We start from the raw sequence: 19033 nt of genomic DNA, 5'->3' as shown, positions 1-19033 counted from the left end.
CCTGGTGGGGAGCTGGTGGTTTCCTCTCGGTCACCTCCCGGGTTGTGGCCCATCCCAAGGCTGGGCCAGGAGTGGAGACAGGGCACAGGGGACCCTCCTGATTTGGAGTCACAGATTTGTTTGCGAGTTTAGGGAAATTTAAGGACACTTCCCCCCAAATTGCACACATCTTTGTGCAGGTGGAGCCTGAGACAAACTGCGACTCAGCAGTTCTAGTAGATTTCTGGGTCTCCCACCCAGGGCAGAAGTTGGGCACGCTGATGTGGAGCGGATGGGGTGCGGGCAAGAAAGAAGATTTGACGCCAGCCCCTGAGACGGCGTCCTGAATACCCTAGGGCAGGGACCCGTTTTAACTGGCGGAAGACGGGGGGAGTGGGAGGGACACGGTTTTATTATTTAAACTCAGGGTCCCGGGAAGCCGCGGCTTGGCTCCGGGTCCCGTCTGTGTGGTTAAGCGCAGAGAGCGCCAGGGGGCGCTGCGGCCCGGCTTTCCGGCTTCTTTGCTCCTCGGTCTGTGTCACTGAGCTGGGCGACCCTAATTAGAGATGACAGGAAGTGGGTCGAGGGTTCCTCTGTGTTTCTCAGCGAAGACAAAACCCTGTTGTGTAAACCACCTCCGTTTCTGCTCCTTATACTTAGACGACATAATGTTTCCGCACTAAAGACAAATATTGTAAATATTCACAGGTCCCTGGGGACAACAGCCTCTGGCATTATTAGTCCTAGAAGGGCATCTCACCAAGCCCTCTACACACATTCGGCAGATCCTCAAAACCTCGTATTTGGGAATAAACCCCAACCTCCTCTCTCTGCATCCAGTGATATTGACCTTCGCAACTCATTGTCCACCTCTTAGGCTGATGTCCCGCTAACAGGCCACACGGTTCCTGCCCAGGGCCCTTGCACCTGCTGCTCCTGGCCTGCAACTCCCTCTTCCTCCTTTTCCATCTCTGCTCAGTTGTCACTACCTCAGAGAGCCTCACAGTATTGATTGCTGCTTGGCACATTTTCTTTTTTGTTTTCTTCCTGGCCCGTGGACTGTCTGACATTCTAGATTGGTTGGTTGCTTCCTCGTGGCCTAGTGTTAACTTTTTCTCTAAAATACACTCCCCTTTGCCCTCCTATTTCTCCTGTCAACAGGTGCTTGGGACAACAGCCTTGGTTACAACCAGATTCAGCTGTAGCCAGAATAATACATGAGGCTGGATACTTCCTTCCTCACGTGAGGGGCTCTGTAATGCCACCTAGCTAAGACTGGTCACCAGGCTCGGGGGCTGTCCCTTGTCTCAGTAACTCTCCACCTGAAGATGTTAGCAGCCACCAAGTCTAGGTCCATTATCCCTTGAGGATTATTTCCAACTGCATCCTTCCTGCCGCTGGAATTAGCCGGAGGGACAGAATTTTCTCTTTTAGCAACTAGTTGGTTTGTCCACAGTAACATCCTGATGCATTTTCTTCAGTGTTATTTCTGGGGTTCCTCAAGGTCACTGGACACATGAGCTCAGCAGGGAGGAATGGAGTGGGGACAAGTCTGAAGGTCATTTGCGGTTACATTGTAAATACCTAGTAATCCCCCGCCTACCCCAGGCTGCGGCTGCCATGGTAACAGTGATGGGGCTTCCTGGGCAAGAACACTGGTGGGTTGGTTTATTTATGTACATCACAGGGGCAAGAGCTTCTCCTGTGTTGCACGGAGACTCTAGAATGATGGGTGGAATAGCAAGAGGGAAAGGTGGGTGGGCTTGAACTTTCTCAACTTAAAAAAAAAAAAAAAAGTCAAGTGCTGCAGTGTGGCTCGGGGCAGAGGGCTTGCCTGGCCTGGTGTGTCACCCCGGGCACCTCAGGGTCCAGGGCAACTTGCAGTTTCCAGCTCAACAGGAGAGGGGGCGCTGGGACGAGGAGCCCAGGACCCCTGGCAGGACAAATAGGGTGGGGTGGAGAGCCCGGGGAGGGGCTGGGTGCCCGCAGGCAGGAAGGGGAAGTTAGCCCAGGAAAGCTGCGGAAATGACAAGAGTGGAGAGAAGACACCGCGTGCCCTGGGGGACTCCAGACAGTGAGGAAGCCAGGGAGCTTCCCTTTTTACAAATTTTTTAGGGGTAAAGTTGCTCAAAATCTTAAAACACAGATTAACCAACAGTTTCACCCAAGGACATTGTGAAAAAGGGTCAGGTGGGGAAATGTCCCTGCGAGCAGAAGGGTTTTACTCCGGTGGAACCAGAAATGAGACTTCCCGGGGCCTTGGGAGTGGGCAGAAAGGACAGGGAAATCTCAGTCACAGGCCCCTCCACCTTGGCTCCCACCATAGTTCTCTTCTGAGACCCCTCAGAATCTCAGTGGTTGAGCTGGGCACCGTGGACACACCCGCAATCCCAGCAGCTCGGGAGGCTAAGGCAGGAGGATCACGAGTTCAAAGCCAGCCTCCTCAGCAACTCAGTGAGGCTCCGTCTCTAAATAAAATATAAAAAAGGGCTGGGGTGTGGCTCAGTGGCTAAGCACCTCTGGGTTCCATTCCCAGTACCCGCCCCCCCCCCCAAAAAAAAAAGAATCTCAGTGGTTGGGGAAAGTTCTAGAAAACTCATGAAAGGCAAAGTTTATGAAGCCCTTACTCTGTGCCAGGCCTCATCCCAGGTGCATGTAAAACACTCTGTCCTCACCATGGCCCTGTGAGGTCATCGCCACTAAGGCTCCTGTTACAGGTGGGGAAACTGAGGCCCTGTGGTGCTTAGCTGTGTACTTAAGACCACAGGGAGCTGGGACTTGACCTGGGGAAGGGGCTTCAGCATCCCTTATGCATAACCACCCAGCATCCATGAACCCCCTGCACACTTCCCTGTGGTTGTCTGGGTGCCCTGAGCAGGGCTGGGGGAGAACCAGGAGGGAGGGGGCCGGAAGGAGGCAGGTCGTCCTGGGTGGTGGGGGCGGGCATGGTGTGGTGGGAGAAAGCCTTGCTTAAAAGTAAGGACTGTGGCACTGACAAATTGCCATCTGAAATCCAGCTGTCTGGGGGGCCTTTCCCACGCGGCTCCCCCCCATGTTAGCTGTTGTCTGTGCACAGCTGCCCAGGGCTCCTGTGGCCGTGCGGGAGGGGATGCGTGTTCACTCCTGGATGCTGAAGAGCTGGGTAAGGGGGGGGCCCAACTTTATACCAGGAAACCAGGCCAGACGCGTCCTGCCCACCACCTTCCCCTCCAGTCCCTTGAGTTCCTCATTTGGGGGTGGGCGGGTGGCTTCACCACCACCCCCTTCATTCCTTTCATAGTGTGAACTTGTGCGTTCTCTGTTTTTGTTTTCAAATAGGGATACTTTATTCCTGTAATTTCTTTAAGGGGAAGAGGAGATGTGGAGGAGCAGCTCAGAGGATTCAACACAGCAGATACGCCGCGCCAGCAAGTCTGAGGTCCAGTGCGCCACACCAGGGCTGTGGTGACACTATTGTGGGCAGGGTTTTTGCTAAGAGATCTTACCTGTTCTTCCTACCCACGGGCACAAAAGTTGGTAAATGTGCAACGAGGATGTGTTAATTTGCTTGACTACTGTAACCATTTCACTACGTGCATTTCAAAACCTTACGTTGTGCACCTTAAACATATTACAATAAAATTTATTTTAGCTGGGTGAGGTGGTGCATGCCTGTAATCCCAGTGGCTCAGGAGGATGAGACAGGAGGATAGAGAGTTCAAAGCCAGCCTCAGCAACTTAGTAAGGCCCTATAAGCAACTCAGCAAGACCCTGTTTCTAAATAAAAGGTAAAAAAAGGGCTGGAGATGTGGTTCAGTGGTTAAGCACCCCTGGGTTTAATCCCTGGTACCAAAAAAAGAAAAAAAATTTTAAAGAAAAAAGGTATAGGAATAGTCTCAAAAGATTTTTTTTTTTTAAGAAAAGCTACCACCCACACACCTTTTGGTGGCTAAGAAATGATAGTCCTGAGGCCACTCCAACTTGGGATCAAATCTGGGCTTCTGCATATACTGGCTGTGTGACCCAGGACAAGTTGCTTAGACTCTCTGGGCCTCACACTCTCCTTTTGTGAAGCAGAGGTAATAACCATATCTCCCTAACTGGATGGTTACACGGATTCAATAAGGTCATGTGTGTGAGTTGCTCAACACAGATTCAGGCATTGCACAAGTTGTTGATAGGTTGTTTTGCAACTCACAGGTGTTGGGTAGGGTGGTGGGGAGAGCCTGAAGCGAAAGATCTGTCGGATTCTGCAGGACTTCCCTTCCCCCTGGAAGGAACATTGAGAGGCAGGAGCGGGTTTCCCAGAGAAAACCTAGGGTTGTTAACACCGGAAATCTCTCACTGTGTTCCTCATGCTTCCCTGGCCCAAGGCTCGCCTGTCCCCACAGGTCCTGCGGCCTCCCCTCCCAGGCCCATCCTGCACACTGGATTCTCCCCAGGTCAGAAGCGTTGGCCCAGATGGGCCGAGGGCGCTCCCCAGCACACTGCTGAAGAAACCCGACAGCGGCCAGGGCTTTCATTTCCCTTCATTCACAGTGGACGGGAAGCAAGTGTCCGTGATTCTTTTCTGATTTGATAGAGCCACCTGCCATTGCAATCTTGTCACCAAGGCAACAAGTTATCATCTAGTAAGGCGACCAATCAGCAGCCGGGGCTTCCTCTGCAAGATGGCAACAGTTCCTAAGCTTCCTAGTGATACAAGTCCCCTTTGTTCGAAGAAGGAGTCAAGGACAGATGTCTATTAACAGCAAAGAGAGCAAGTTGGTGGCAGTTATGAATATTTATAAAGAAAACCAGTTGTATGAGGCAAAAAAAAAAATCCTATGTGGCTTCAGGGGACACAGAAGCCATTTCCTCTGGATCTTTCAGAAAGTCCTTTTTTCCTCACTATAAACTGTGAGCATAAAAGGGGGGGCGGTGGGGGAGGCACAAGCCTGTCATCCCAGCGGCTCGGGAGGCTGAAGCAGGAGGATCGAGAGTTCAAAGCCAGCCTCAGCAATGGTGAGGCCCTAAGCAACTCAGTGAGACCCTGTCTCTAAATAAAATACAAAATGGGGCTGGGGATGGGGCTCAATGGTCGAGTGCCCCTGAGCTCAATCCCTGGTATATATATATTTTTTTAAAAAAAGTAGGATTAAAAAAAAAAACTGTGAGCATTGGAGGTGCTGGTTCCGTGGCTGTGTGAAGGAGTTTGCTCTCTGTCAGGGATACCTTAATAAACCTGATTTAAATAAACTCTACTTGGGAAAAACAAAACATTCACTCAGCATGCTGGCATCAAATGGAACACTTCCGAGTGCATTTTCTTACGTATAAATTGTATTTCAGTAAAATAGATGTTTTTAAAATTTGTGTTTGTTATTTGTGGAATTTCCTTGGGCAGCATCAGATGCAAAATTGAGGCCAAGTAGAGACCATTTTCACCAGTAGAAATTGGCAGGATGAAAGGGCTTTATTTTTTTAAAAGAGAATTAAGGCTCTTTCTTGTTTCTGACCCAAGGGTTTTCAAACTGAGTCCCTAGGGAACCCTAGGGATCCCACATACTACCTCACTTTCTCTTCCACTGTTCTCAGCTGCTCGGTTCTTCTAGCCCTTCAAAAGCTCTTATCTGAAAAGTTCTGTGGATAAAGAGTTTGAAAAGAAGAACTCTTAAAAAAAAAAAGACCCCCCCCCCTTTCTGTGTGTGATGCTGGGCATGAAAACCAGGGCCTCCCGTGCATGCTGGGCAAATGCTCTGCCACGGATTGGCACCCCCAAGTCCCCAAATGATTTTTGCTTTCTTGTGCAAACTCTGTTGAGCACAGGCTGTGTTGAGGGTCTTCAGGGAGAAGGGCTGAGCTGGGACTTGATCTGGACAAGATCTGGCAAGAAAGTGGACCTCAAAGTCCCCACAAGGACCAGTGCAGAGGGACAGGATTTCTTTCTTCCAACCAGGCTCCCGCCTTCCTGCCTCATTAGATCGCTCTCAGTTCCTCAAAATGGGGACACAATGTTCCCTCCACCCAGAAGGCCCTCCCTGGCTTGTTCCCTGGTCAACTCTCGCCTGCCCTCCACCTATCCTCAGCCATCTCTCCCTCCACTAAAACCTTCTTGGATTCGTCCACATGGGGCCAGAGTGTTACGTTAGAAGTTCTTATGGAACTAGGTTCTTCTCTGTACAGGAACAGCACCCGAGTCTGCGTGAGTATCCTATTGGTGTCTGTCTTCTCCCAACACATAAGGCCAAGTTCCACGGTGGCAGGAGCAGTGTCCACCTGCGCTCTATTGCATGCACAATACTAAGCACAGCACCTGGCACATAGTAGATGCACAATAAATAGCACCTCCACTTTGGACCTGCAGACACTGTTGAATTTACACAGCAATCTCATACATACATGTTACTTTTATGGAAACATAACGTGCATCGAGAAAATTATGCAAATGTAAGCGTACAGTTCAAATCGTGCATTAATCCCAGAAACCTTCCGTGTCCCCATATCCTTACTACCTTGGATTCTCCAGGAAACTTCCTTCATCATTTCCAACAGCATAGATTAGTTTTGTCCTTTTTTTTTTTTTTTGTCCTTCTGTGTGAGTGGATTTGTGTGGCATGTCCTCTTTTATGTCTGGCTTCGGTGCTAACATGATAGCATGTGAACCATCCAGATTCTCTGCACAAAGTTGGAGTAGACAGCCTCATCTCTAGATTGCTAGAGGCCAGGGGTGGGAATTGTTTTTTTTCTATAAAGAGCCATAGTAACTGTCACAACTACTCAACTCTCTCATTGATGTGTGAATGCCATTGACATGTGAAAGCAGCCATAAATGTACTTTTAAAAGTGGGGGCTGGGGTGTAGCCCTGTGATAGAGTGCTTGCCTAGCCTGTGCAAGGCCCTGGGTTCCATCCCCAGCACCAAAATCAAAACTAACTAACTAATTAAAAGTGGGCATCTATGTTCTAAGAAAATTTCATTTATGGATACTGGAATTTGAATCTCATATCATTTTACGTATCATAAAAGGTTAAAAAAATTTTGGATTGGTTTTAAAAAATGCAAGAATGGGTAGCTCCTCAGAAAGTTAAGCATAGCCAGGGGTGGTAGGACATGCCTGTAATCCCAGGAACTTGGGAGACGGAGGCAGGAGGATCACAAGTTCAAAACCAGCCTCAGCAACTTAGTGAGGCCCTAAGCAAGTCAGTGAGACCCTGTCTCAAAATAGAACATAAGATATGGGCTGGGGAGTGTGGCTCAGTAGTTGAACACCCCTGGGTTCACAAAAAGGAAAGCATAGAATTGGCCTATGATCAGGCAGCCTCTCTTCTGCATCGTGCTAAGTTAAACAAGCCAGAAACAAAGGGATCCATGTCCTATGACTCCAGGTATATGAGGTCCCTGGAGTGGACAAATTGGCAGAGTAGAATGGTGGGTGCTGGGGAGTGGGAGGGAGGAGAAGGGGGAATGAGCGTTGAACAGGGGCAGAGTTTGTGCTCTGGATGAGGAGACAGTTCTGGAGATGCATGGTGGCCCCCCAACAAACACGGTGGAGGTGCTTAATGCCACTGAACTGTATGCTTAAAAAATGGCTGACTTTATGCTCCCGGTATTTTATTACAACCAAAATCTGCTGTGTTGGAAACTTAAAAAATAGCAAAAATATAACAATTGTTCTTAGCTAGGGGATGGCCCCAAATAAAAGGTCTACACCTGGCCACCGGCCACAGTTGGCCAGTTTGCCTCACAGATACTTCTGCAGAGGCAATCGACACGGTCTTGTGTCTCTATTCTCTTGCTGACGGGCATTCAGGCATGAACAGGCCCACAGAGGCCATCAGGGACAGCACCCTGTGTCCCCGCACGCAAACTTTTGCTTCTCTCTCCCTCCCTCAGATCTCGGCCCCTGGAGTGGTCACCCATGCTCCCTGCTGACCAGTCCCCAGTGGAGGCAGGGGGGCTGCTGAAGGAGAGGCTGTGGCGGGGAGGAGGCAGAGTCACCCTCTGGGGCCTCCATTCCAGGGGCTTCCTCTTGGCCCGGATGTGGGCAGGGAGGGCCCAGGGACTCAGCTGTCAAGAAGGAAGCCCCACACCCAGACAGACGCCTCGGGAGAGCTGTGTGGCACAGGATTTCGACTGTTTCCTACTGAGTCCGCCAAGGGGTAAGTGAGAGCTCTCCCCGTCGTGTCCGGGGGCCCAGCGCAGACCCGTGCCCCCAGCTCCGGGCTTCGGGCACGTGGGCCTGATCCTCCCCACCATGGAAGGGAGCTGACCCAGAGGCGGGTCTTGTCTCCTCTCACAGCACCTGCGGGATGAGGACTCTCTGCGTCCTTCTCCTCCCTGTCCTGGGGTTGCTGGTGTCCAGCAAGTCATCGTGTCCCATGGACGAAGCCATTGATGAAAAGATCCAGGGGGGCATCAGCTCCCTAAGTGAGGATTCTCATATCTATTCCAGAGATCAAACCCCAGCTCAGTGCTAACCAAACCTCACACCCAGACCGCGAGCTCAACCCATCCCCACTCCCAGCTGTGCCCAGCCCCACCTGGAAACAGCTCCGAATTCAATCCCAGACTAACCCCACCTGTCACCTCAAACTTGGGGGCTTACTCCAGAACAGAGGACCCTGGAGGTGGTGGCCTTTCCACCAGGACCTGGACCACCTACCTGGGCCTTCCCTAGGGAAACTGTGTGTTTCTGGGGATGGATCCCAGGGCCTCCTGCCTGCCAGGCCAGCGCTCTACCACTGAGCTGCACCTGTGGCCGTCCCCAGGGGAACCTCTGCTCCCCTGCCTGGCTCCAAGCCAGCGCCTGGGGATGCGGGAGGACAGCTCGGTCTCACAGCCTCCCACCCCACTTCTGCAGTTTTGGCAGCAATACAGAACATCCGCCTGCACTGCAGGACCGTCACCTCCAGGGGGAACCTGGCTACCTGCCCTGCAGGTGAGTGCATGAGCCTGTAGTTCAGGCTCAAGTTTGTCCCCAGCCCCTGGGAAGATCCCATCCTGAGCTTTTACTTCCTTAGTGTCCAGATCCCTCATCCAGCCTTGTCCCCCTCCACTCCAGCTCGGGTACCTCATTTCCTTAGGGCACTGGTGTCCAGGCCCCCAGCCTCCCTGCCCCCATGTATCCTGTATCCACTCCCTGGTCGGAACCCGTGGCCCCCACCCCGCCCCCACCCTCCCAACCTCCTGGCTCCCACCCCCAGGCCTCTCTGTCACCGCCTGCACGTGTGGCTCAGCCTGTGGCTCATGGGACGTGCGCGCCGAGACCACGTGCCACTGCCAGTGCGCGGGCATGGACTGGACCGGAGCGCGCTGCTGTCGTCTGCAGGCCGCCGCCTGAGGTCGATCACGCTGCGCCCCAGGGAGGGGTAGGGGGCTGCAGAAATAAACGGAAAGAGATGGTGACCAGCAGACCTGGCCCCGTGCAGCTGGGCGGGGCGGGCAGTGGGGAGGACGGGCTGAGCGCGCCCCTGCGGAACCCATGGAACCCAGGGAACCCATGTGCCAGACCAGGACAGGGACGCCCCCTTCTTCTGCTCCTTCCCTCTCCTTTGCCTGGTGTCTCCACCTCTTCCTCTGCTAGTGGGACCCCGACTTCCTCCATTAACACCGCCAGCTGAGGGCTCAGGGCACCTTCAAGAGCCAAGTGAGTCTCACCTTTGAGGCCACCTTGACGGCCTCAGTCTCCTGCCTCCCAGGAAACCGCTAGTGTCATCCCCCACCCCAAGACTTCATGCAGGATCTGGGTCAGTCCGTTGTGGGCAGGACACTCGGGGCCCTGAGTCCCCAGCGACCCTGGGCTCCAGGATTTTGTTATAATGATGCTAAGAGGACTAATACACGTGGTCACACAGAGATGCCATAACTACAGGCACACCCATGTCCCCACAGACACACAGCGATAAGAAAGACACCCCTGAATCCACGTGAAGAATGACAGACACACCCATGTTGGAGGACAGACTAAGTGTCACAAACATATGTGTCCCTGACAGACTCTTGTCTTCTGGTAGCTGGTCCCCACCCCAACCTGAATGCACACCCAATGCCCTAGAGGGCCCCCCAGCCCCACCCCCAGCATCCTTTACCACAGCTCCCAGGGCAGAGGACAAATCTAGGTGACTCAGGGTCCAGGTCCCCAGGAATCCTGACCCAGGGGCTAGGGATCCAGCCCCTGAGAGGCAGCTAGAATTCCTAGCACCCACTCTTGAAAGACCCAAAACTCTAATGTCACCCTGCAGGATTAGGGATAGAATGGTCCTGGGTTTCAGGGTGTATGGAGCCTTCCCCCCACTGCCTCCCACTGCTCAGCCCCTTGCGCTGAGTGACCGTGAGCAGAGATCATTCTACTCCTGGGGGCTTCCCCCCCGACTACAGTGTGGCCTCAGGACTGAGTGGGATGGTGAGTCAGAGGCGTGGCCAGGACCAGAGAGGACAAGTCTAGGCCTTGCATGTCCCTCCTCTTCATGACGCATGTGTGTAGCGGAGCTCCCTGGTCCCTAGACCCTAGTGTGAGGGCCCCACCCAACTGTCCTCCTGTGTCTGGACCCCAAGAAGGGCCTCTTCAGAGCCCTCAATTCCAGCTCAGCCATCTGCCTGTCCTAGCACACAGACTCGGATGTTATATCTGCCTATGTGACCTTGGGCAGGCAAGCCCCATTCTTGAGTCTCTGTTTCCTCAAAAGTCAATGCCCTAGCTCCCTGTGGTGGCTATGATTCTTGTGGACACAGGGCCACAGGCCCCAGGTCAAGCTAGGTTGAGTGCGGAGGGAGGGGGGGAGGAAGTTTTGGTATGTGTGACTGCTGAGAGCCCCAGTGCCAGAACAGCAGGTTCAGGAATGGCTGGATCTAGGGTCTCACATGATGGCTCCTGGACCAGATTCCCCCTCAGCTCTGTTTTTCTCAGTGCTGGCTTCCTTCTCAAGCAGATTCTCCCCTGTCACAATACCAGGCTTACATTATCCCAGTCTGGAAGCCTCCGTGGAAATAAAAAAGAAAGAGCGCCTTTTTTCCCCTTGTTAACCCAACAGAAATCCCAGACCAGAGTTTCATTGGCCACGCCTGTGCCAAAGCTTAGTTTCTGATTGGTTGAACCTGGGTCATGTGCTCACCCTTAGCCAATCCCAGTTTTGTGACCCACTGGACGGAGGGCACTTTTCTATCTTAAAGTCGAGATTGTTATCCTATGAAAAGTGGGCGTTGGTCAGGTAACCCCAGGAATGTGTCCGGCATGACAGGGTGGCTTGTGGGCCTCCTGTTCAGTGGCTTTTCCTCTAAGGAAGTCTAGATGGCTGGAGCCAGTCTCAGGCTCATCCAAGAGAAATATGCAAAGTGCCGTCCGGCCCTCTGTGCCTGGCCCTCAGAGCAGAGCCGGCCTCCACTGGGTCCAGCCCCTCTGAGTCTGTTATGTAACTCAATGGCTGGTTTCTTTCTAAGACTGGATAGAGGAGCTGGCATGGAAACACTATTAAATTGATCTTTCCTGGGGATTTGGCAATATTTCGAAAACAGCATGTTATCCTCACTAGATCACGGAGTCCATTCCAAAATGATTTCGAATTTAATTTCAAGTTTTAAGCCAAACATAGAATGCTCACTTTCCTGCACATGGTCAAAAAGTCTTAGACTTCTCATTTTTCCCCCAAAGGGAATAAACTATAATACTCTTAACTTGCACTGTCCAATAGCAGGCATTGAACCTTGAAATCCGACCGTTTCGAAATAGAAATGGATCTTAAAATGCAAATGCACCTTTGATTTCTAAGATGAGGAAGAAAGGAAAGAAAGAAGAAATGAAGGAGGAAGAAAACAATATAAACGATCTTTAAACAATTTTTATTGACGTCTTGTTGTTGAGATGGGGGAGGGGATGGCTTGAGCCCAGGAGTTCAAGTTCAGATGGCTATGTTGCCAGGCCGGCCTTGAACTCCTGGGCTCAAGCAATCCCCCTGCCTCAGCCCTGAGTAGCTGGGACTATAGGAGCACACTATGCCCAGCTTTGTTAATAATTTAAAAATATCACCTACATGCTGAAATACTAGTTTGGTGTATTATGCTAAATAAAAATAATATTGAAGTCAATTTAGGGCTGAGGGTGTGGCTTAGCGGTAGAGTGGGTTAGCATGTGGGAGGCCCTGGGTTTGATGCCCGGCATCCGCTCCCTACTGATAGACATGACGAGGCTGGGTGTGTAGCTTGGTGGCACAGCATTTGTAAGACCCTGGGTTCCATTCCCAGCACTACAAAAAAAAAAAAAAAGTATTTAGCTTATCAGGTGCTTTTTTTAAATGCAGGTGCTAAAAAATTTTAAATTAAACGTGTGGGTTTGGGGGTGTAGCCCAGTGGCAGAGCACCTACTTAGCCTGTGCAAGGCCCCGGGTTCTATCTTCAGCACTGCGACGGTGATAACAATCATTAATTAAACACGTGGCTCACATATATCTATTGGAGACACAGCTCTAGACTTAAGCAAAAGTTCTTTAAATACTCTGTACCTTTTGTAGTCCTCATTTTCAAGGAGAAACACAAAAGGATGTTCAGGTACCTTCTAGACAGAGTGCAGTTCGTGTTTCTCTGGTGGCACATGTACAAGAAGAATGACCGCAGCTGAGCTGTGATGAGCCTCCAGGAGCAGACGCGTGGCTGCGGGGTGTGTACTTGGAGGTGTGTGTAGCCGGTCGCATGCCTGTCATCCCAGCAACTTGGGAGGCCCAGGCAGGAGGATTGCAGGTTCAAGGGCAGTCTCAGCAAATTAGTGAGACCCTGTCTCAAAAGATAAAAAGGGCTGGAGATGTAGCTCAGGGGTGGAGTGTCCCTGGCTTCAATCCTCAGAATATGTGTGTACATGTTTGTACTGTATGGCTGGTAGGGAGCCGAAAATGAGCGTCAGGGCTTGGGGGTGGCTCAGTGGTACAGAGTTGCTGGGCATGCATGAGGCTCTGGGCTTGATCCCCTGCCCTGGAGAAAAACAAACAAACAAACAAACAACAACAACAAAAAAACCAACAGGAAAACAAAAGAAAAAGACCCCACTGGGGTCTTGAGGGTGGGGGGAAAGTGTACCCCCAGGGTCTGTCTAAGCAGGGGCTGGGGTGTGCTCTGACCTCGGGGCTGGCGGGGGGCATCAGTCCCCATGGTGCCCTCATGACCTCAACTCTGTTCCTTTCCGCCACAGGGTCTTGGAGAAGCAGAACTTTTGGGTTTGGGGTAGAGCTGAGAAGCGGGAGTGGATGGGGGGGGGGAGGTGTGAGGGGACCAGGAATCCCACCTCCAAGCCCGACAGCCTTTGCCCTAGAAGATGAGGCTCTAAGGTGGCCCAGCTCTTCTACAGACAGGAGACAGAGGAGGGAGGAGGGGAAAGTCCATCCTGGTAGGCTCCCCCCCCACCACCCCCACCACCTTCTCTCATCACTGCCTGTAACATGTCAATTCTGTCTCTGGGCCAAAGGGTTCCTCGTCTTGGCCACCCCTGAGACGTCTGGCCTTCTTAATCTGAGGGGCAAGGATGCACCAAGATGAGAGGGTCATGGATTTCTGAAAACCAGAAGGCAAACCCCTTTCTTCCTCTTCTGCCCCAAAATTTCCTCATCTCCCCAACACTTTCCGGTGGGTGTGGATGTGTGGACACTCTAGCAGGCCAGGGACCAAGCACCCTGAAATCTACATAGCCAGCACTTCAAGATGCAGGCAGCAGCCTTCAGAGACAAGAAAGGGGGAAACACGGGCGATCACAAAGGTCAGGAACCTGGGCGTGGGCCGGGGGCGGTCAAGAAGGAGGGTTGAGATAGGAGAGAGAAGGGGCCCAGGTGGGGGCTGGAGGGGTCCTCCTCCTCCAAGATGCACGGTCACCTGCTCTGCTTCACCACAAAGCAGACTTTAGTCTCTCACTCCTTTTTTGCCCCTGAAAACTTGCCGGGTTCAGGGACTGCGTGCACCAGGGTCTCCCTGTCCCCTTCCCTGCCTCTGGGTTCTCTGTAGGTCTCCATAACCTCTCCCACCAAATCTTACACAGATACCCATGACCCTGACTATGAGAATATTACCTTGACCTTCAGAAACCGGGACCAGCCAAGGGGCAGTCATCTAGCGCCCGTGAATCAAGGTGAGCCAGGCCTGACCGCCAGGCCCCCAACCTCAGGAAGGGGAATGTGGGAGGGCACTTCAGGGACAAGGGGCTGCTTCGTGGAGGTGAATGGTGTGGAGTGTGGTGGTATCAAGGACTGGGATGGTGGCCGTGGAGGTGGCTTTGCAGGTGGTAATGGTGATGGCACATCTGAAATGTGGTGTGGGTGAGTGCTGGATACCACAGGCATCGATGTTGGCGGGTGTTGGTGGCACTGGGTAAGGTCTGTAAGGGGGTGTGTGATGGCGACGTGCTGGAAACGATCACTGATGGTGTGGGTGAGGGGGATGTTGTGGCAGCTTGTTGACAGTGACCATGAACGCTGTTGACGGTCACAGCTGCAGTGGTATTAAGAGCAAGCTGTCCATGGTGTCAGAGACAGAGCCAGGTCTGCCTGGCGGGGGGGGGGGCTGGGGGTCACCGGCCTGCCTCTCTGTCTCAGTCTCAGCCCAGCCCAGGCCATCCTCGGACACTGCCCAGGTCCCTGCTTGGTTGCACAGAGCCATCATGAGCCTGTTTGTCCTTCTCGCCCTGACCTTTCTGTTCTTCATCACCCTCTCCATCTTGATGCTGTTGAAAAGTGAGAGTTCTTGGGGGAGAGGGGCGGGGAGGTCTGAGTGTCCACCTTACTCCCTCCCGATCCCAGCTCCCCTCCCTTTTCCCCAGCCCCGCTCCCAGGAGGGCTGACCCACGCAGCTTCCAGGTTTCCCCTGCCCTTTCCCGAACAGATTCGGAGATGTCTAGGGAGCTGCTGAGCTTGAAAAGGGAGCTTTGGAATGGTGAGTCAGGGGCCTCACGGGGAGACCCACAGGGTTGTGTGGAGATCGGGTGGTCACCCTGCCAACCCATGCCCATAGCCACGAACGCGGCTCAGGAGGGCCAGGAGGAGCAGAGGACGCATTGGAGAGCCATCCTGCAGAACTCTGGGGAGGCCATGAAGGGCATCAGTGAGATCAAGATCAAGGTCCAAAGTGGAAATGAAAAACTTAAGACAGTGGCAGCAGGTACCTTCAAGACCCACCTTTTGTTGGATGAATTTGTTTCAATGCTCACCACCAGGCTGGGTGCTGGGGCCTCGGGGGAAGAGACGGCTGGGCTCCTGACCTCCCAAATCCTAGGATTTGGAAGGGGTGATGGATGATGGCTCTGAGTTGCTGCACTCCAGGCTGGAGGCCTGCAGGGAGGGGCCTGCAATGGAGGCCTCATCAGTCTCTCCTTCCCTCCCACCAGAAATAACCCAAATCAATAAAAACACACAGAAGATCCTGGAGGAGCTGGGGAAGAAGATGAGCACACGTAAGCCAGGGCCCAGGGACGGGGGTCAGGGGAGCCTGGGCCTGGCCTCAGTGCCTCTCTCAGGGGGCTGGTCTGCCTGACCTTGGGTCTCTCCCCTCCCTCAGAGTCTACACCTCAATGAATAAGACACTGCAGCCACAACTTGGAGGACAGGATTGCAGCTGCCATCAAGATGAAAAATGCACTGTCAGCCTCCCCCTTGTCCCACGTATAGAAAATTGAATGTCATCATGACTGTGTTTCAGAGTTGCATGACTCTGTGTGTGTGTGTGTGTGTGTGTGTGTGTGTGTGTGTGTGAGAGAGAGAGAGAGAGAGAGAGAGAGAGAGAGAATAGCATTTGGGGAAGCATGGGAGTTTCTGTGTCTCCCACAGGAAGGTGTTATGGGTGAATGTGAATGTGGGAGTCACAGCAAATGTGATGTGTATGCCTATGACACTCTACATACAGCACACACATATAAGTGGCATGACATGTGAGTATAGGCATGTCTCAGCCATCAAGTATCCCCAAAGTATGCCATTGTGGATGTGGGTGGTGGTGACAGGTGATGCTCCTCTCACTGCATGAACATGAGTGCGCTGTGCTGCGCCATGTGTATACCTGTCATGGTGAGGTGGGAGCACACAGCTGTAGATGTGTCGTGTGCCAGCGTAAACAGGCTGTGTCATTCTGCATGTGCTGGGTTTTGTCACCCTGTGTGTTCAGAGCACAGATGTGCACGCGGCCACTTACTTCTGCATTCAGGCTTTGTGATTCATGAAGGTAAAAGTCAGGGGGAAACAATGTGGTTCTTGGCCTTGTTATTGGCATGACTCTGGGACTTGAGAACTCTGGGAGAAAGTGCTTGGGCCTGGGGGTGGGGCGAGTCAGTCACACAGAGCATGGATATGATGTGGGGAACCAGGGCGGGGAGGAGTCAGCAAGAATATATACTTTGTGTAGGTCCCTGGGAATTCCTGAATGTGTACTCAGGGTGTAACTGAGTCCCTATGCCCCAGAGTGTGTGCCCCTAAATGCATGCAGCCTGAGATATACAATATGTCCCTAAGACCCATGCGTGTAATTGTGCCCATAAAGTATTGGTGCCACTCAGCAGTACCTATGGGTATACCTATCCCTGATCGCTCTACCCCACCACTTATGCCTTTAATTGATATAAGAGAACATGTGCTCAAGGGCATGCATGTGCTCCAGAGGCAAGAGACGTGTGCTCATCGTGGTACCTGTGCTCCTGAGCAGGAGACCACATGTACTGCTGTCCTCCCGCTCATGGGCCAACCAAAGCCATGGCTGGATACTCAGCCGCTGGCCCGGTGGATACGCGCGCCCTCCAGCGGCCATTCTCGGGTAACGCCGCGCGCGCCCCGCCCACACGCCCGGCCCCCCGCGCGCCTGCGCACGCAGCGTCTTTTACGGCGTCGTAAAGAAGTGTGGCCGAACCGACGGCCTCAGTTCCCGGTGAGATCCCGCCCGCCTGCCCGCGACCCCTGCCCGGGCCAAGCCTCGACCGCTCCCCGACCCCTGCCCACGGGTCCGTGCGTCCAGTGCCGGGGTATCAGCGTCCGTGTTCCCGGGTTCGCCCGCTTTGGCCCACCCGGGGGGTCGCGCGCTGGGTGGGCCCTTCCCCTCCCCGCAGCGCCGCGCACCCCCCTCCGCAGCCTGGGCCGGGGCTCGGCGCTCCCGCTGCCGCCTCGCGCGAGCTCGTAGGCGCCGTCTCGGCATCCCCGGACCCTCCAGCTTCTGGCCGGGGCTCTGCATGGTGGGGGCGGGATTCTCCGCTTCCCTTCTGAACCCCGGTGGCGGCACCCTCACCCCAGGATGGAGAGGGGGGAGGGGAGGGCTTCTCGGCGCCCCCTCGCCCCATTTCCCCCTTGCACCCCCGGCAGCTGTGGCTTAGTGCGCTGCGGCAGGAGGATGCCGGCGCCCTCTTCTGGCTGCCCCGAGCTCGGCTCTGACAGCACGCCCCTCCCTCTAGTGTCCCTCCACCCATGAGGGACCCCCCCACCAGACTAAACCACCCAGGCCCACCCAGGTCACCGTGCAGCCAGGCTTCCCAAGCGACAGTCGGAGCTGCCGAAGGGTGTGGGACTAGAATGGGGCTTTCCTTCATCCTCCTGGCTGGACCCAGGGATCTCACCTGTCCCCGTCCCTCTAGGCCTTTGGGCTGGATACAGCCCTTTCCTCCCTCCCCATGGATTTTGTCTTGCCTAGGGGTTAGGCAGGAAAGTTCCTGAAGGTGGTCAGTGTTGCAGCGTGCAACTCCGATGCGGACAGGTGGGGTGGGTGGTCCCCAGGTTTCCCCTGGCCCTCCCCGCCAGGTCCCCCTTCCCATCGTCCCTGACACGGTGTTCCGTGATCTCCCTACAGGGCCGCAGCGGCATGGAGGCGCGCTTCACGCGCGGGAAGTCTGCGTTGCTGGAGCGCGCACTGGCGCGGCCGCGCACTGAAGTGAGCCTGAGCGCCTTCGCGCTGCTCTTTTCCGAACTGGTGCAGCACTGCCAGAGCCGCGTCTTCTCGGTGGCTGAGCTGCAGGCGCGCCTGGCCGCGTTGGGCCGCCAGGTGGGCGCGCGCGTCCTCGACGCACTGGTGGCTCGGGAAAAGGGGTCCCGGCGGGAGACCAAGGTGCTGGGTGCGCTGCTCTTCGTCAAGGGGGCCGTGTGGAAGGCGCTCTTTGGCAAGGAGGCTGACAAGCTGGAGCAGGCCAATGACGACGCGCGCACCTTCTACATCATCGAGCGGGAGCCGCTCATCAACACCTACATCTCGGTGCCCAAGGAGAACAGCACGCTCAACTGCGCCAGCTTCACGGCCGGCATCGTGGAGGCCGTACTCACACACAGCGGCTTCCCTGCCAAGGTCACGGCGCACTGGCACAAGGGCACCACGCTCATGATCAAGTTTGAAGAGGCCGTCATTGCCCGAGACCGGGCCCTGGAGGGCCGCTGAGCCCGGGAGATAAAGGATGCAGAAAGCCCCTTTCCCAGTTGTGTCTTGTGTCTTGTGTGGGGGCTTCAGAGATGCACTCAACGCTGTGACCCAGGTCCTTTCCCGAGGCCGTGGAGCTTGTTTATAATAGGTGGGAAGGTGGAGGGTTTGACCTAGGTTGGGCTTTCAGATAAGGTTGGGATTTGGGTGAGGGGATTGGGAGGTCCCAAAGATAGGCCAGGCAGCGGGAGATGGTGGGAGTGCCAGCACTTTGTAGAATCACAGAGGCTGTCTCCAAGGTGGAGGGCTGGGGGATGGGGGTTGAGATCAGGCTAAGATGGCGCCCGGGATGGCCGACTTTGTGCCAGGGACCAGAGAGTAGATGCTTTATGCCCTGTGGTGTGGTCCCGTCACTCTGTTGACAGTCTAAAGGCTGCCTGAGAAGGTGCAAAGGAATGGGTGTGGCCGTGTGCCCTTAAAACAGGGTAAGAGTGCTTGTTCCCTCTACCCCTAGACCTTTGTTACTCAAATGTGGTCCAGGGACCTGCAGCACTTGTATCACCTGGGCTCTTGTCAGAGTGCAAAATCTCTTAATCAGAATCTAAACTGTTGCAGAATCTTCTGGGGACCCCTGTGTACCTTAGTTTCAGAAGCAGTGCTTTAGGACATCAGAGTTACCTGGAGAGTTTCTTAAAACAACTGGCTGGGGCCTACCCCCAGAGTCTCAGATCCTGCAGGTTTGTGGTGT

At 53.9% G+C, this 19033-nt stretch overlaps 3 protein-coding genes and 1 long non-coding RNA gene across 6 annotated transcripts; all 4 read left to right on the top strand.

Annotated features, from left to right (window-relative positions):
• The first annotated feature begins 2961 nt into the window (after window positions 1-2961).
• LOC114107424 (uncharacterized) lies at window positions 2962-3636 on the top strand. Its single transcript, XR_003585331.2, has 2 exons — window positions 2962-3121; window positions 3298-3636. It is a non-coding gene; the product is annotated as an uncharacterized lncRNA (long non-coding RNA).
• Window positions 3637-7915: 4279 nt separating this feature from the next.
• On the top strand, window positions 7916-9351 carry Retn (resistin). Its single transcript, XM_027954857.3, has 4 exons — window positions 7916-8099; window positions 8240-8367; window positions 8801-8878; window positions 9144-9351. Exons 2-4 carry the CDS (start codon window positions 8250-8252, stop codon window positions 9278-9280), a joined length of 333 nt encoding a protein of 110 aa, XP_027810658.2. The 5' UTR covers window positions 7916-8099; window positions 8240-8249; the 3' UTR covers window positions 9281-9351.
• Window positions 9352-13375: 4024 nt separating this feature from the next.
• Mcemp1 (mast cell expressed membrane protein 1) lies at window positions 13376-15597 on the top strand. Its single transcript, XM_027954855.3, has 7 exons — window positions 13376-13675; window positions 13952-14041; window positions 14505-14642; window positions 14791-14841; window positions 14920-15066; window positions 15293-15358; window positions 15463-15597. Exons 1-7 carry the CDS (start codon window positions 13621-13623, stop codon window positions 15477-15479), a joined length of 564 nt encoding a protein of 187 aa, XP_027810656.1. The 5' UTR covers window positions 13376-13620; the 3' UTR covers window positions 15480-15597.
• Window positions 15598-15694: 97 nt separating this feature from the next.
• Window positions 15695-18339, top strand: Trappc5 (trafficking protein particle complex subunit 5). Of its 3 annotated transcripts, none has more exons than XM_027954852.2 (2): window positions 15695-16818; window positions 17728-18339. In XM_027954852.2, exons 1-2 carry the CDS (start codon window positions 16321-16323, stop codon window positions 18304-18306), a joined length of 1077 nt encoding a protein of 358 aa, XP_027810653.2. In that variant the 5' UTR covers window positions 15695-16320; the 3' UTR covers window positions 18307-18339. The 3 variants fall into 3 exon arrangements, with proteins under 3 accessions (XP_027810653.2, XP_027810654.1, XP_027810655.1); XM_027954853.2 differs by having other exon boundaries at window positions 16743-16891; XM_027954854.2 differs by having other exon boundaries at window positions 16743-16912.
• The last annotated feature ends 694 nt before the right edge of the window (window positions 18340-19033 follow it).

Source organism: Marmota flaviventris, chromosome 1 (genome assembly GCF_047511675.1).
Source record: "Marmota flaviventris isolate mMarFla1 chromosome 1, mMarFla1.hap1, whole genome shotgun sequence".
Taxonomy (NCBI): Eukaryota; Metazoa; Chordata; class Mammalia; order Rodentia; family Sciuridae; genus Marmota; species Marmota flaviventris.
The sequence above is the reverse complement of the archived record's forward strand: the minus strand, read 5'-3'. Positions and strand labels throughout refer to the sequence as shown.